The sequence below is a fragment of the Montipora capricornis genome, chromosome 12, assembly GCF_036669925.1.
Source record: "Montipora capricornis isolate CH-2021 chromosome 12, ASM3666992v2, whole genome shotgun sequence".
Taxonomy (NCBI): Eukaryota; Metazoa; Cnidaria; class Anthozoa; order Scleractinia; family Acroporidae; genus Montipora; species Montipora capricornis.
The window spans coordinates 704,941-723,131 of NC_090894.1; the positions used below are offsets into that span (position 1 = coordinate 704,941).

The following is an 18,191-nucleotide window of genomic DNA, read 5'->3' on the forward strand; positions in this document are numbered from 1 at the left end:
CACCAACGCTCGCATTGGTCCTTTCCCACAGAGATATTCATAAAGACGTGATTTTCCAAGTGTTGACCCCATTGTACAGGCAGAAAGTGGAATGCTCGACAGGAAAGATCTATGAACAATGGCACAAGGCACGCGTAAGACAAATGTTGCTATTTTAACACACATTCCGAAGATCCCCAAAATTGGCTACATTCATAATAGCAAACCTCACTTTCGGCTTGAAAAAGTGCTTTGCAGATTTTTGTTTTTTGAGGAATTCTCCGGCGTGCGGAATAACCCGGCCATAGCAGGTCTTACCACTTGGAGAAACTAGTCTTGAAACAAGCTATTATGAATTCTCTCAAACGATTTATTGAATGTTTTCGATTAATTAGTTTCGCTTGAGGCAAGATACTGACGGGTTCAGTCAAATATATTAAATGACATCTAATTCGTGGTTCTGATAAATGTTATATAATGCCGGAATTTGTCGTTAAGGTTTAGTCTACCTTTAAACCAAGAGTAAATTAGATAAGAATGTTGTTATGGCATGGGTGGGGTGGGTGGGCTCCCCAGCACAGTCACAAATGAGTCTACTTTTAGAATACCCATTACCGCGAAAATCATTTGTCATGTCCCTGGAAAAAAACATGGCAGAAACAGTTTCGCGTGACATGGCTTCTTCTGATTGGTTAGCCCTTTGTTTGTTTTGCGCCCAGTGTATCTGTGAGGCCGCAAAGTGATAGATCAACACTCTTATCTAATTCACTCTTGTTTAAACTAAATGTCCCAATAGACGAGTTCACGCTCTTGAGTGCATCATGGGTAACATTACTGAAAAGAGGTCCAAAGTTTCTGCCATACATTTCCTGTAATTCCAAAGGCACAAAATTACAGAAAATGTATGGAGACGAAACAGCAATGTTTAGGAATTCCAAAGAATAAATACCAAGTCCAGTTCATCTCTATTGTGACCTTGAACTTATTTGTTTGGTTTATGAAGGCGAAAGTCTATAAATTAGAGTCATGTATTTGAATTTCCATACAAACCTTTGAATTTTCTGCCATGATGCACTCAAGAGCGTGAACTGGTCAATTGGCAAAGTAAAGTTTTGTTTTAAAAAATTAAACATATTTTTGAAAAACCTTTTTTAGGGACTGTGCAATAATTATCAGGAGGGGGGGCTCTAACACCAGAGGGGGGGGCCTTAAGTTAAAATAATGGAAAGGAGGGGGGGGGGGCTCTACATTAGATTTCTCAAGTAAGTTGAGGGGGGGTCTTAATTAAATTTCACAAATTCGATAATGAATAAATAAACATTTTCCAAATAGACAGATGCCACGGCTTTGACTATCCATAATGTCTAAATATTGCATCAACATAAACACATGCTTTAACTTATTTAGAATGTCAACATATGATAGATTGAAACAATCGCTCATGCACAGAAGTCACAAACAACGTTGTGAGCTTTGCCAATAAAACATGTGGCATTTAAGAGGTCCCGCAGACATGCCAGGTCTGTTCTTGATTTAAACAGCGAGAGGGTTTCTAGGTCTACAGTTTCTAGCTGAGGAATGCCACATACTTCTGTTTCATAGTTGTCATCAATGGGTTCACCTCCCGAAGACCGAAAAATTATACAGGTTCGGGTCCTACGGCTTTCTGAGGCAGCAATCCTCTTCTTCTCCCTTTTTTTCTTCTGTTCCTTCTTTTTTCTTGATTTGGATGCTTTAGATTTGGCACCAATAGGAAATGTCGCTTTATATTTAGCCATCACCCTATCCAGGTCTTCTACAAGATGCAGAACGTTTAAACCGACTTGAGACTTTATTGAATGACGTTGTTCAGCATAAAATTGTGTAAACAGCTGAGGCCAGTCTTCAGTGTTTTTCTAACTTGGTTACGACAGCATTAAGCTTGTCCTGGATATCATTTGCCTCTTGTTTGCAACGTCTGATGTTGCTGTCATCATGGGGAGCTGGCTTGTAATCCTCTCGGAGAAACCTTCGTGCACAAGCAGGGTTGTCGGATAAAAGATATTGGTATCTGTTCTCAAGTTTTTCAATATCTAAAGGTACGGGTTAGAGAGGGGGGGGGGAACACATCATAATTTTGAGAGAACGTGAGGGGGGGGGGGGGGGGGGTCACAGCTAATCTTGACGCTGCTGGAGGGGGGGACCTATCTAATTTTTCCTTTGGTGAAGCTCATTTTAGGACCCCCCCTTCCTGATAATTATTGCACAGTTCCTTACTATTTAGATCCCAATTTTGCAAAGGCTGGTCTCGGTCTTGACTTTGTGGCGAATGAACAACCCGGCCACCGATATAATTACTCCGTCGATCGAAAAACAGACAAGCGATCAGGATACGGGATATTTAAGTAAAAAAATTATGGCGATTCGGGATATTTGGGAGAGGGGTTGGCGGAATTCAGGAGGTACGGGATATATTTTAAAAATAGGAATGCATGGCGTACGTTTGTGGTAGTGTTTTTTTTCCATAAATGTCAACTGAGCTGCGTTTTGTTTTTGAGGAGATTCAAGTTGTCCTTGCGTAATATGTAGCTCTAATAGTACGTGATATTGTTTTGGTATCGTCAATCATTACAGTGCCATAGTAGATTAGCCTCCCACGCAGACTCTCTTAGGAATTCGTCACGCGTTCCTCCCCCACGAGCGTCTGCTGAAACGAGCCGGAATTTACGTAGACCAATCAAAATGCACTTCCAGATTCTGGAATTGCTCATTAGACCCTGAGAAAACTGCAAGAAGGTGGCCTTCGTGTGTTAGGCATTTAAAGTCGCAGAGTTAAATTCTTATCAAAGAGAAACTAGAGCGTATAAATTTCATGCTCTTTCTGAGATGTTTGCAGCTCTTCACAGAATGAGTACGGTAGAATTTGTATGGTTGAAACATCCTGTGTGATTATATTTACATGTCTTTCCGCACTAAATTCCACAACCGCACTGATTTACACAAGGGGCGTGTGGTTACAATAAAATGAACAAATCTGAAATCTCTCTGCTGAATGTTTTGAAGTTATAGACCGTGCGACCACAAAATTCCAGGTCAAGATAAAAGAAGCATTACATATTTCCTGGGAGCAACCTTCTTTAAACAAGCAATTATATCATGTTAATTTAACTTTCTCGTTCTAATCAACATGTTCCATTGTACACTCTTTTTTGTTACCTTTGGCTATTTTGTTAGATTCCCAATTTATTTCACGTTGTTATTTATCTTTGTTTAGCATATTATTAATTCAAGTGTAACTTCAAATTCACTCTACTTTCAACTGAAGATGGTCGTTGCACGACCGAAACATGTCTTGCAAATTTAATTTCAAATGTGTCGTCACTTTTATAAAAATTGTTGTTAGTCTGCTTCTTTCCAGATCTTTTGGAAATTTAAAACTATTTACAATTATTTAAGGTTTGTTAATTTTTTTTATACTTACTATAAATTACCAGCTAATAATTCTATTCACTAAAAATATTTCTATTTTCTCCATAGTAGGAGAAGAGCAAAAATCAGCTAAAGGTGTGAACATTACTTTTATTATTGAAAGGGTGTCAGATTCACAGTCGAGGTGTAGCAGGAAGGGAGTTCCACAATTTTGCTCCACGCTAGCAAATTCAGTTTTGGGTAGCGGTAACTGCAGTGAGTTGGAGGACCCCCTAAGTTTATAATGTGATATATCATTCTTACTTATGAAAAGATCAGTAAGGCATTGAGGAGCCAACCCATTGACTATTTTATACATTTCCTTTGCCTTAGCCTTAGCCCGTTGAGTTTCTAGATTTCCTAGCCTAAGAGACATAAAGCCTCAGTGGCGGGAGTAGCATTGAACAGATTCATTAATCAGTCGAGCTGATTTATTCTGAAATTTCTGAGAGGGTCCCCAGTAGGATTTTCGGGATCCGGGATTTGGCATTTTTGGAGCTCGAGATTCGGGATTCTATAGAGATACGGAAACGGGATTCGGGATTACATTTATGGACGGGACGCGGGATTTAGCGTTGTAACGAAGCGGGATCCGGGAAACCATCACTTTGAAGCTCCGAGATCCGGGATTTCTGACGGCAAAAAAGAATTAAATGAACTCAACTTTCGCCGTCAACAACGACGAAAATATGCTGCAGCGCAAAGCTAGAATTGTACTCCGCGCACAACACCATCATCGCTGTTCGCGGCTTTACATGATATTATTGATTGTGTGGCTCTTTTTTTAAGGGAAGGGAAAGAGCGGAAATTCAATTTTTGCGGAAAGAGTGTCAAAAAATTGAACAAGAGTGACAGGCCTACCACAGGCGCCCCGAGCTCAGTGTGAGGAAAGCCAAAGAAAATATAAAAGCTTGTATAGCAATCCGACAATAGACTTAGGAAGACAATTATACGAAAAAATTCACAATTAAAAAGCTTAACCTTATCGCTATTGTGTCGCGCTTCCTTCCTTTTTTTTTCAGATTCGACGCGATTTGAGCTGTTTTCAATTCCTCGGTTGTCAACAGTGTAATAAAATCCTAAGGCTGCACACAGGAGCTCACCACAGGAGCTCACCAAATTGAGTCAAATATTCCTGGATAAAATGTTCCCACGGTTACAATTCCACATCGGAATCAATTGACAGAGATTAAACTTTCATTTCAACTCAACAACAAAGTAATAGCAGCCCTGCGAGCGACCTCAGGCGATAGTTTGTCCACTCGATCGGAACCAAAAACATTTTCGGCAGGTGGATTCTCAGCAATGTTGGACGGGTTGAACTTTGTAACGATATTTGTTTTATCCCCCTGGGTCCCGGCATTACTGCATTGTCTCTCTCGTCCACTCACAGTCACACCTCCTTCGTGTTGCCAAACTTCAAAAATACATTCAAAAAAAAATGTCGCTGACAAACTACGGTCTAGGACCCCAGTTAGGGCTCAGTTTGGTAAACCGGGCAGGGTTACAAAGCCGGTTACAAAGTTCTCACTAAGCTTGGGGCGCCTGTGAACCTACACGACTCCCCAGCCGCCTAGCGCTTGTTTTAGCCTTTCAGTTTTGTAATTTGGCTCTCGCGAGTATATCTTTGATTGACCACCCTCTTTTGTAACATATGAGGGGTGGGTTTCTGTAGATTTCTTTGAGCAATGGTCGTCGCTCTATTAATGCCAGTCTTTCTTAGGGATTTGTTTTAAGTCGTCACTGCTGGGTGTTATTGGGTCACGAATGGCAAGATTCGTCTGCTCTCTTGTGGTTTTTTAAGGAGTGCCAGTTTCCTGTTTTTAAATTGCACTTCTGAGGGGATCCTTTTAACAAGATTCTCGGGATAACCTCTTTCACGTGGGCCTGATTTAAAATTATAGATGAGCTCTCCAAATACTTTTAAAAGAGTTTGTTCTGAGAAGTCTCACAGCCTCGCCTTTGATGAAGACCTTTTTGACTCCCGCTGGGTGCCACGAGGAGAATTGTGTTCATTGGAATGTTTCAGTAGGTTTGAAGTGCGTGCGCACATCAAGGACTGAATTGCTGTTGAGCCTTTCGCCTTCATAAATGTTTGTATCCAGAAATGCCGTTTCTGTATCTGAAATTTCAGCCGTTAAAATAAATTGTAGTTTGTTGTTTGTTTGCTTGTTCAATGAACTGCATTATCTCCTCTCTATTTTAAGTCTAAGCTCGTCTAGAGCGAAAATATGTGTTCTACATATCGTTTCCAAACGAGCGGTTTAGTGCGCTTTGGTTTAAAATTTCTGTTTCAACCTTAGCCATGAAGATATTGGCAAAAGCGACTACCATTTTTGTACCCATGACTGTTCCATGGGTTTGTAGGTAGTGTTGACCACGTGACCATTTTCCTCACCTTTTGTAACGCCTGCTTTGCGCAGTTTGCCATTTTTAGCTTGAAGGAAAGCGTTTTCATGCTAAATAGGAATGTTAGGAAGAAAAGTATTCTTGTTGATGATCGTATACATTAGCAACAGATTCAATTACTACTAATAATGGACAATCACGCATCATTTCTGTTTCAAAACTGTGATTGTGAATGCTACAATTGGGGTCAATAGGATCATGATGGTTGGTGGAAAAGACTAACAAGGCGTATTCTAAATCAACTGTAGTTGTAATTGACGACGAGGTTTGGACATCATGTTGTAACGTCATGACCGGGACCGGGATTGGCCAATAAAAACGTTCGGAATTTCGGGATTAAGGGAAAATTTTGGTTGGGATGGCGGGATTGAAAAACCCTATTGGGGACCCTCTCCTGAAGCCCGTTAACGGAGCCTCTTCCCTAGGGTATCCCATACTTCACTACAGTTATTATAGTGTGGCTGGATTAAAGCATTATATCATCATCATTATTGAAACTAGAGTGCCTCCCTCGACAAACTCCTGAATTCCCCTCAAGCCTCCTACTCCCGAACTAACTCTTTTGACAACATTCTGAAAGTGCTTGTCCCAAGATAGATGCTGGTCGATTTCGTTGCCAAGAACCCTACTATGTTAAACCTGTTTAAGATTTTCCTCATTAATTTCAATACACGGTTGAGACTGTAAGTTTCTTAGCTTGTAGTTAGAACGGATTTGCATAAATTCTGTTTTTGCTACATTTAGACTTAATTTGCTTGCCAAGAGCCACTCTTTTACACTGTCAAGATCACACTATTCATGACCAACTCAACCTCCTCTATCGCATTACCAGAAACGGCATCAGCAAACAATTGTGCAGTGCCTGCTTTATAGACAATCTGGTAAATCATTTTCGCATAAGAGGAAGAAACGAGGGCCAAGAATACATCCTTGAGGAATACCACAGGTAATTTGTGTTTCAGATGACCTAGTATCATTTAACTGAAAATGGTTGCTCCAAGTGCAGTGATACCATATAGTTCAAACTTGCGCAGCAGAATCCTATGATTGACGGCCGGTATAAAATGCATTTTGGAATTCCAAGAACACAACAAGGTTAATTAACTCTATTCCCGACCGGGATCGGACGCATGGGACGAATTCGTCGCATGAATGAAAACATTCGTAGAAAAGTTGTGTTACTGCCGTATGTCGCCACATTTAGCAGATCGAATGTTTATAGAATTAGCCAATCACTGGCCAGCTTTTATGGGGATAGGTTAAAATGACGTCATCTTATGAAAAAACAAAAATCACCTTCAGGCGAGATAGCAATGGCCACACACGAGGAAGAAAAACAACGGGAATTTTAGTTATTATCACGGAAAAAATTCCGTAGAGAGTTTCTTTTAGAGCCTAGCGAAGATATCTGGATGGTTTTTATGGCAATAAAAGGATTTTCATGTGAAAATCAGGTTAGCGTTTCTTTCTGTTGACTCTGTTGCGTAAACGTCATTAGGGAGCTTAAGCAACGACAGCGGCGACGGCAACGAGAACGTCATCTCAAAATATAAATTTGCATTATTTTAATCGCTTCGTGCATGACTATTTCAACGTTTTTAATATGACAAGGGTGTGGTATTTCCTCAAAGATGACACCAGTCGGAACTGCTCTCCATTTTAGGAGAGAAAATGAAAATTTATCCTCAAGTGCTGACGTTCTTCATAAAACCAAAAACTTGGCTATTTCACGTTGTTGTTTTGCTGACGACGGCAACGAAATGGACGAAAGTGAAAAACGCACGTGCAGAGCGTGCAAAGCTATTGTTTTTACCCTCTAAATATGCAAATTCGTGACGTTCTCGTTGCCGTCGCCGTTGTCGTTGCTTAAGCTCCCTATTAAATTTGTGGAGGGTGTAAACTGCAGTTTACAGTTTGCAGGTTAGAGTTGCAGGTCATTGTTTGACCAAAGCTGAAACAACCCAAACCTTTACTATTGCTACCATTAGGCCTAAAAAATAACATTTAAGCCTAAGGTTAGCATTTTTGTAAAGGTTTGGGCTGTTTCAGTTATGGTAAAACAATGATCTGCAACCCCGTTAAAAAAAAGATTTGACATAAATAAGCATAAATTACGTGTGGCGGGAAGAAAGTCACGTGTAAAGAAGGACTGGGTGCGTTCGATTGACCCTATTCCGGAATAAGAATACATAGAGTGATGATTTAAAACAGTATGTCCGGCGTTTTGAAGCAACAAGGATAATGATGATTTGTTTAAAATAGCATTTTAGCAGTTTTTTGACAATTTTAATTTAAATCTCCGTAAAATGGAAGGAATTCTAACGTGTATTCCAAACATCCCTATTCCGGAATACGGTCAATCGAACGCACCCTTAGTCTGAGTTTGATCGATCGTCGGATCGCTTCGAGTGTCAAGTTTGAGTATTGAGTTTTAGATTTCAACCGTTCTTAAGGCCTGATACCGTCGAGTGAAGTGGTAATTCGTATGGAAAATTGTAAAGAGATTCATTCACCAGGAAATGAATTAAATATACTAAAAATATCCATTACATGGTCCTTTCGAGTCAGATGAAATACAAGAAGGAGTAGAACAACAAAGCTGTTGCCGTCATCGAAGGATTTTTTGAATTGAAAAAAGGCAAAGTCTACTCTAAAAGGGAGTTTATGGACATAAAGCATCCTGAATATCGACAAGAACAGGAAAATACGAGATGCACACAGGACCTTTCTGTACAAAACAGTGGGGAATGTGGAGAAAATTTTGACAGAACACGTGGGAGATTTAACGTCGTTCAGGGAAAAGTTAGCGGCTCTGAAAGCCTTGTTGACCGATCAAAAAGTTGGATGAAACAATACTAGAGCTCACCAAACCAAAGGAACTGGAGAAAGAAATAGAAGATTCTGGTGAGTTTTGTGAGCACGTTTACAGTATTTTAGCGAAAATCGATTTGAGTTTGGAGAAAGGGAAACGTGGCGAACACACATAGGCCCATGCGACAAATCAGGAAAATAGTAGTACCAGAAATACCGAAACTGCAAAAGTGAAACTACCTAAACTCGAACTCAAATCATTTTCGGGAAATTATCAAGAATGGCAGGGTTTCTGGGACACATTTCAATCTGCTGTCGATGGAACTACTGGCATCTCGGCCATTGAAAAATTCACCTATCTGAAGAGTTGTGTAACGAGCAATGCTGAATCCGCAATAGCTAGACTGCCTCTGACCGCAGACCATTATAAAATAGCCATTGAAATTCTTAAGGACCGATTTGGTAAACCGCAGTTGCTGATATCAAATTACATGGATGCCCTATTGAAACTTCCATCTGTCAATTCAGTGCATGAAACAAAGAAATTACGTGAATTGTTTGACAGGATTGAAATCAACATCCGAGGTTTGAATGCATTAGGAGTTGAATCACACTCCTTTGGCAATTTATTGGTCCCAGTCGTGATGGAGAAAATCCCCTCAGAGTTACGATTGGTTGTAAGCCGGAAGTTTGGCAGTGAGGAATCATGGAATCTTGACTCCTTGTTGAGTGCGCTGGAAACTGAGTTGGAAGCCAGGGAAAGATGTACTGCAACGAAAACAAGTGGTGCAAATGCCAATACATCCAGGTTTGAACAGTACAGAGCAAGAAGCAAGCAACCCCATTCTGCCTCTGCCCTTTATACAGGCAGTGAGGAATTTACTCAACAATGTGCTCCATGAGCGTACTCTGGGTTGCCTGTGGTACGAAGGGACTGAGTTGGGTGGTATTAAACTGCAGCGTTCCGGGCAATTTTTTTCAAGTCGAGGGTCATTAAAACTATTTAAGGGGTCACCCAGAAGTCGTAGCAGCAGAGGCCCTTTGGCTCATACGTTCATACGACGAAACAAATCCTTTTCTGACGTTAAAAACCTGGCTATTGGCCTATTAATCATTTGTCAGAAAGATGTAATTCCTGTCATCTTTAGAAAAAATAGACACGCATTGCTTGCGTGTGGTACTGAAGTAACACAGCGCTTTATTCCACATTGTCAACTGAGCTGCGTTTTGTCTACCAGGAGATTCAAGTTGTCTTTGCGTAATGCACCTGTCACTGTAAACCCCCCCCCCCCCACCCCGGGGAAACATGGGGCATGGGTGGGGCTTCATGGGGTCTTTGACTCTTTGCCTTGCCCAAGGGGGTGGGGGATTAATTCATTTTTGCGTTGCCTTCCCAGAGAGGTGGGGGATAAGTACATTTTTGGCCTTTGCTTTTCCCTATGGGGTGGGGGATTAGTACATTTTAGTCCGTTGCCTTGTCCAAGCAAGGAGGAGTGAGGACACTTTAATAACCCACTTGGAAAGGGGTCAGAATATGCACAGGAGGAAGTAGCAAGGATTGACAGGTCTACACAACTCCTTAACGGTTGAGACTTTTGTACCGTATTTTCGGTCTTTGACCTCTTTAAAGCTTTGCTCGTACGAGCATGTTTTTTTGGGAATTTCCCCTTGGAGAAAGATATTGGAGGTGGCTCTTTGAAAATTTGCCGTAGAGAAGGCTGGTTTTGTATTAAGTGCCAATTTTTTGATAAAACATGTTTAAGGTTTGGCACTGCTGGGCGATACTGAGTCACAAAGAACAAGAAACCCTTAGGGATTTAATACCCTCAGCGCTGATTCCCTTTCTGTGAATTTGATGTCTGATAGGAGTACGTCAATGAGACGTTTTGGATAGCCTCTAGCGCAGAGACGTGATTTGAATTTGTAAATGTTCTCTTCAAAAGTTGTTCTTGAAGAATTAGTGCGTAGAAGTTTTAAGGGCTTTGCCCTTCATTAATCCTTTTTGACTTCTGAAAGTAATACTGCGGGTTTAAACTATAGGAGTTTTTTTGTCCCCTTTAGGTTGGGGATTATCCTCATTTTGGTAGGGATTAGACCCAAAAATATGTCCCCTGTATGTAGCGCATTATCCTTGTTGGTATTGCTTTGTGGCTAATGCCCCATGTTTCCCCGGGGTGGGGGTTTACAGTGACAGGTGCATAATATGTAGCTCTAACAGTAAACGATATTGTTTTGGTGTTGTATATTGTAGTGCCATGGAAGAAGTCTTGGATAAATAGCCCTTGAGAAGACATGTGGTTACTAGCAAAGTACTGAACCCAGCGAGATTGAAGAAAATAGAAGGGAATCGAGAAACATTGGCTTCTGGGCTGACATGTTGATCATTTTCAAGTTCCCTCACAACTTCTTTTCACCACAAGTGTAAGCGTGCACTCTGGGCATCTGACAGGTTTGTAAACAAAAATTCACTGAAAATAATTCCTGTCCGGTGGGGTTAGTATCTGGATGGGCGACCTAAAAGATATACCACTTCATATAAACAGAAGCATAGGACCCAAAATTCTATTTTGACGCTATCAAATGCGAACCAAGCAAGATACAGATTTTGTTAGCTTGCTAAATATGCAGAACAAATATTGATGTTAAAGTAAATAAACATGGATACACAGTTTTTAGGAACAGCAAAAGGAAGTTTCAGGACGGTCGATCGAGAATAAAATATTTTGCCATCGGTAGCAAAATTTACGACATGAAAACAGCATTAATTTTGAACTACGAACCATCAGCGAAAAACATTATGGGAGATTTTAGTGAAGTTGAATTTTGTTAGTGTACTGTTGGTTGCACCGAGTAAATCGCACATCGAATTCAGCGGGCGCCATGATCAAGTTACCGTGGCATGTTTACTCGCGAAACAGTGAAGCACCTGTGTCAAATGATGCCAAGATACCAGGTTTTTGTTTTTGTCAGTTTTCTTTTCTTTCAAGTGTTATTTTTTTGACAAGAAATGTGCGAATTCAACTCAAAGATCACAATCGCTCAACTCTTGAGGTTGACCATTGTTTCTGGAAAGTCAAAAATTTACTCTCCAAGACGAGGTTATTTATCACCAGGTAATTCAATCGTTTTGGTAATAGCAGCTACTTTATTATTCATCAGCGTCACAATCTTTTGCCGATTTTGGGGGTCATTTTGTTGAAACTCAAGCACGCTTCCAACAGAACTGTTTGTTTTCGTGACTTATGCGTTACCACAAAAATTCTCCCCGTATCACATTTCAACACATGTATGCAAATTTGCTAAGCTCGAAAATTACACAACATGATAAATTTACAAACGCTGGAAATTTCACAGAAATATTTTCCAGCGAAACATTTATTGAAACAAGCAACATATTTGCTATAAGAGGCAAGAAACCCTTCCTATTTCAGTTGCGTGCGTGCAAACGAAACACACAATCACAAAGCATATGCAATCAAATAAATTTCTGACAGTTCACATCAAACTCTTTTCGAAATAACCTTGACCGTACATAATAAAGCACAAAAGAGGCGAAAAGATTTGATTCAAATAATTTTTCACTGTGACATTTCCAATTTTTTTTAACCTTTGCAGAGTTGAGTACAAAATGAATGTTACTTGCCAGACAAACAGGCAAACTTTAAATAGATGCGACTTCAGTAAACACTGTGAGACACACAACAGAGATGACAGATCTACTTGTGGTGTTCGATTCCTTCTCTGTCTTTGTTGCACTCGTAAGTTACCAGGGAAATTTCCATTTGGTTTCAGTGTTGTACGTAACACCACCATGGTGAAATATTAGAAGTACAGCTCATTTTGATTTCGGCTCGAGGGGGGAAAAGATTCACGCTGTCGAAGTCCATTACTCGTCGCTTTTAAGATTCCAGATCTTTATGTTTCACCGCCTGTCTTGACGTTCCATTCTTGAGCTCCATATGGATATATTTTCTTTAAAGATGCACTAAAACGCCATTCGCGTTACAATCACTTTCGACGCCATTACAGAGGTTAATTGTGCAGAGCAAGCTACGTATTACCCCAGCCCCCTCAAACCTAACAAAATACGCACAGAAGACTCTATGCACAAAGACACCACTTAGCAGGGGAGTGACAGACAAGCCTTTTCCCGACACGGAAAAAAATAACAAAAATAACAAAAATAACAAAAAAACCCACGAAATAAAACAGAGATTCCGACTGGGTTTGGAAACCCAGTAAAAAAATAAAAACAAAAAAAAAAAAACCCACGAAATGAAGCCCAGACTCCGACTGGGTTTGGCAACCCAGTAAAAAATATTGAGAACGTGTTACACACGCAACTTCATCGCTCAAACTTGCGCAATTTTGCTCCACATCATATTGACCTTTCGTCTCCACATTGAAAAAAATGCGTAAATTATTTGCGGCTAGATTGATTTCTCTGAAATTTGAAAGGATGATTACTAACGAATAGAGAAAGATTTTTTACAATAACTAAAAATTCCAGTGTTGTGCATGAGAATTCGACGAAGAGGTAAATGCCAACTTAATTTGTTGTGTGCGTGGCAATTTTTGTGTTATGATTGTTATGCAAATAATTGAGAGAGACTATTACATTCCATAAAAATATGTCAACTGAAAGATCAATAAATAATCTTTATTTTCAGCTTTCATTTGGACAAAAAAGATGCAACACTTAGCGAGAAATAATATGAAATGAATATATGCATTTAAATATATGCATTTAAATAGATGCGACTTCAGTAAACACTGTGAGACACACAACAGAGATGACAGATCTACTTGTGGTGTTCGATTCCTTCTCTGTCTTTGTTGCACCCGTAAGTTACCAGGGAAATTTCCATTTGGTTTCAGTGTTGTACGTAACACCACCATGGTGAAATATTAGAAGTACAGCTCATTTTGATTTCGGCTCGAGGGGGGAAAAGATTCACGCTGTCGAAGTCCATTACTCGTCGCTTTTAAGATTCCAGATCTTTATGTTTCACCGCCTGTCTTGACGTTCCATTCTTGAGCTCCATATGGATATATTTTCTTTAAAGATGCACTAAAACGCCATTCGCGTTACAATCACTTTCGACGCCATTACAGATGTTAATTGTGCAGAGCAAGCTACGTATTACCCCAGCCCCCTCAAACCTAACAAAATACGCACAGAAGACTCTATGCACAAAGACACCACTTAGCAGGGGAGTGACAGGCAAGCCTTTTCCCGACACGGAAAAAAATAACAAAAATAACAAAAAAACCCACGAAATAAAACAGAGATTCCGACTGGGTTTGGAAACCCAGTAAAAAAATAAAAACAAAAAAAAAAACCCACGAAATGAAGCCCAGACTCCGACTGGGTTTGGCAACCCAGTAAAAAATATTGAGAACGTGTTACACACGCAACTTCATCGCTCAAACTTGCGCAATTTTGCTCCACATCATATTGACCTTTCGTCTCCACATTGAAAAAAATGCGTAAATTATTTGCGGCTAGATTGATTTCTCTGAAATTTGAAAGGATGATTGCTAACGAATAGAGAAAGATTTTTTACAATAACTAAAAATTCCAGTGTTGTGCATGAGAATTCGACGAAGAGGTAAATGCCAACTTAATTTGTTGTGTGCGTGGCAATTTTTGTGTTATGATTGTTATGCAAATAATTGAGAGAGACTATTACATTCCATAAAAATATGTCAACTGAAAGATCAATAAATAATCTTTATTTTCAGCTTTCATTTGGACAAAAAAGATGCAACACTTAGCGAGAAATAATATGAAATGAATAGGTTTGAAAAAATATTTCGCGGGAAATTGGCTCGGCCTGAAAAAGAGTTAGCACTCTTCTATCCATATTAACATACCAGCTGTTTGAGCTATCTAAGAGAGCTGCAGCAGTCGAGTGAAGTCTACGAAAGCCGAATTGATGATCCCAAATAATATTATTAGATGTAAGGTACTCATATACTTGTTCGTAGATAATTTTTTTCCATTATTTTGCTTTTTCTGGCAAGATAGAGATCGGTCTGTAATTATCTGGTGCAGTTTTTGGCCCTTTTTTGAAACTGAGAGGGAAGACCCTGGCAATTTTTCAATCGCCAGGGAAGCTGCTTGAGACTATGGCGCTTTTCAATACGTATATTTATGATGGAGAAATAGCATAAGCCGCAATTTTCAAAAAATTTTCAGAGATTTTGTCAATGCCTGTGGCTTCCGAGTTTGAAAGGCTCTTCAAAAGCTTGAGATTTTTGCCATTAGACACAAGCAGTGTGACAAATTGGAGTAACAGGGCTTCACATACTGCTCAAATGAAACAAATGAAACAGTAAATTAACGACAGACAATGCTTTTTTAAATGTAAGGAAACTTAAAAGAAAGCATGATATTCACGTGACTTTGGAGTTTATGACATATTATCTTTTCTTGTAATCTCTTTTTCAAAACCGTTTTGTCTCCAGAGCATTGATTATCTAATTTCTAGAGCGGAATGGCTTCTGATGAATTGATGCCCAATGTTACAAAAGTTGTAAAACTTAGTTTAGAACTATATCAGAACTATGATATGCATCGCATCAGCTTCCATGCTCTTTTAGAGTTCCTGAATTAGATGTTGACAAGAACTTTTTTCTCACCTTGATTAGCAAGTGTTTTGCTCTTAAGGCAAGCCAGCCGAAAAAAGCAGATAACCAGCCAGTGGAGAACAAAAGGGCGACAGCGTCTCATGTTTGGAGTATCAGACACCATAACGTTTGCCGACCTTATACAAGTTAGGATCTCTTTTAAAGGCATCATTTATTCATTGGCCTCACGGGGAGTGGCAATTAAAGAAATGGCAGGTGGCTAGTCCTACGGGAAAAAACGGAAGGAAAGGAACTTTATTTAAGTGTCTAGTAATTCTAGCGCTGAATCACTAATTGCGGACACTGTAAACTGCATTTAAATATTAACACAAATAAAGTCAGATGTTGGTTTTTGAGGAGAGGCGATAACCGGAGTACCCGGAGAAAAACTTCTCGGTGCAGAGTAGGGAAAAAATAGATTCTTATAAAAAAGAGACTCAGTGTAAGCGTACCACCTGGAATTAAGACTGGGCATCAGAGTTTTGAAACATAGTAGAACTAGATTTTGGCAAAACCTCTCTTGAACCAAGCAGGCACCAAATGAATAGGTGGTTTTCAACCAATCTCTTGACACTGAGATGACAATGGTGTAATGTACAAATGCTGGTGGAGGAACAAAAGAAGCCAATGAGAGATCTTGTTTTTGTCCACCAACATGGCAGCGATGACGTCACTTGGAAACCATCTATGAACTTCATAACCGCTAAATAAGGACGTAAGTCTGCTCCAGACGCCAAGATTACCAAAATTAAAGAATGTTAAACTGTTTCTCTGCCCAGTGATAGGGCGCTTCAGCAGGCGTAGACTGAAAACGCACGCTGAAGGACTTATTGGTAAAGAATTAAAAGAAAAAAAACGGTATCCACTTCCGCACGTGCATACGTGCAGCACGCTTTGCACATCATGTCTCGTCTTGCGCAAAACAACAACTTACTTGAAATTGCTAAATGTAACGATTTGGCGACAGCGTCAACATTTTCTTGAACAGCGTTGCTACCAACATTGTAAAGTGCGACCAAGGTGGACTGCCACGAAGGCGCTGATGTTTAATTTCAAAGTGACGTCAGTTTTCTTCGGCACTACCATCATCGTGCTAAAGCGCCCAAATAGTGAGCGTAAGTAAAGAGAACTTTGTTACCCGTGTAGATTATGACCAGCAAATGCGAGTCTAGTTTCCGCGAAATTGAACGTTTCTGTTTAAAACAACGAGTGTAAAAGTCTTTGTTTGACCTCCTGAAATTTTATAATATCTCTGAAAGTTGTGCGAAACGACTGCTAAGTTCGTGTCGCGCCTACTTGCTGTGTTCATATCGCGTCAAGGTGCTTTTGCTAGTATGCCTAGCCTTCTTTGAGAAGACGAAAGTGACTGTGTATTGGTGGTTTGCAACCAATCTCTAGAGACACAGATAACAATGCTGAAATGTACAATTGCTGGTGGACGAACAAAAGGAGCTAATGAGAGATCTTTTGTTTTTCGTCCACCAACATTGCGGCGATGACGTCACTTGAAAACCAGGTTAAAATACGTATTACTAAAGCCTGGTTCACAATGTGACATAAGCATAAACATCAGCTGTGTAAACGGGGAGTAACATAAGCATAAGAAATTTCTTTCAAATTTCTTTTGCTTACGCTTATGCTTATATGTCACATTAATAATTGTGTAAAGCGGTGCAACATAAACATAAGCACAAGGCCGTCCGCCATTTTGGAACGTGACTCGTCTCATTCTCCTGTGAATTTTTTTTTTCTGGAGCTAACTGCGCTTGCGTATGTCACTTCTTTTATGCTTATGCAACAAGTGTGAACTTCGTTATGCTTATGCTTATGTTGCAGTGTAAACCAGGCTTAATTTATATGAGACATAAGTTTTCTGATTTCTGTCTGACTTAACAGAAAAGGCTGTCGATAACACTGAGGAATGAAAACCTTTTACTTTCTCTTGGAAGGTAGGCCACACACACAGTGAATTTGAAGAAGTTAGATTTTTTTTTTTTTTGATACTGACGTCGATCTCTGTTCTGACCAAAAACAAGAAAGGAAATAATCTGCTACACAGCCGTTTTTAGTGTCGTCACGCGACGCTCCTCCCCGCTAATGAGGAGTTAGTGGGGAGGAGCGTTGCGTGACGACACTAAAAACGGCTGTGTAGCAGACTAGAAAGGAAATGAAGTGAAAGGGAACTAAAAAGTATACAAAGCGGGGTTTTACGTCAGTACCTGAAAAGCTGAATATTATACTAATTGGAAGTGTATATAATTATTTTATATTAAATTACTTAAACGGTATTAATAATCTCGGTTCGTGTTATGAATTATTGACAAATTTTAAGAATTGACCAGCTTCTGAGAATCTAAACTCATTGCAGGCAGCCCAGGCTCATTGTGAGAAAATAAAAGCATATTGGAAATATGGAGAGATACTGATTGATATTGCCACAAATAGTGGAAACAAAGGAACCAAGGACACCACTGAAATTGCGTGAAATCAGAGAATAGCGAGGCGATTCGGAGCTACCTTAAATTTTCGAAAATCTCGAAACACGAGAAAACGTTTCCGAAAGACTAAAAGCGCTTTCCAGTTAAAATTTCGGTAATTTCATGGAGGGAATGGGACAGTATTTTCCGGTTGACCGCTCGCTCCAGTTGTTCCGGAATTCCGAAACCTTTAGGACCACTTTACGAGATATACCCAAATTCTCGAAATTTGTTTCCGGGATATTTCTATACCATCCGATTCCTTACCCGGTTTTTTCGAAGTATTTGGTCGAATGGAAAGCCCTCTACGACTCAGTTCGTGGAGAAGTCTGGAACACCAACAGCGCCTTGACGTCACGTAAGAATTATCCCCAAGAAAGCGTTACTTGGCAGGTACAAAACACAGGTCACAGGTCCAGGTCGCAAGTCATTATT

General features: G+C 39.9%; 1 protein-coding gene across 1 annotated transcript in view; it reads right to left on the minus strand.

Moving 5' to 3' along the window:
* LOC138027507 (delta-like protein 4) overlaps window positions 1-15,615 on the minus strand; it is a 17,389-nt gene extending 1,774 nt beyond the window's left edge. The window contains exons 1-2 of the mRNA XM_068875062.1: window positions 15,292-15,615; window positions 1-109 (exon numbers count right to left, since the gene is read on the minus strand). The exon at window positions 1-109 is cut by the window's left edge and continues 145 nt beyond it. Coding sequence (XP_068731163.1) covers window positions 1-109; window positions 15,292-15,451 — 269 coding nt within the window. The 5' untranslated portion in view covers window positions 15,452-15,615. The remainder of the gene's footprint in view (window positions 110-15,291) is intronic.
* Window positions 15,616-18,191: the final 2,576 nt, after the last annotated feature.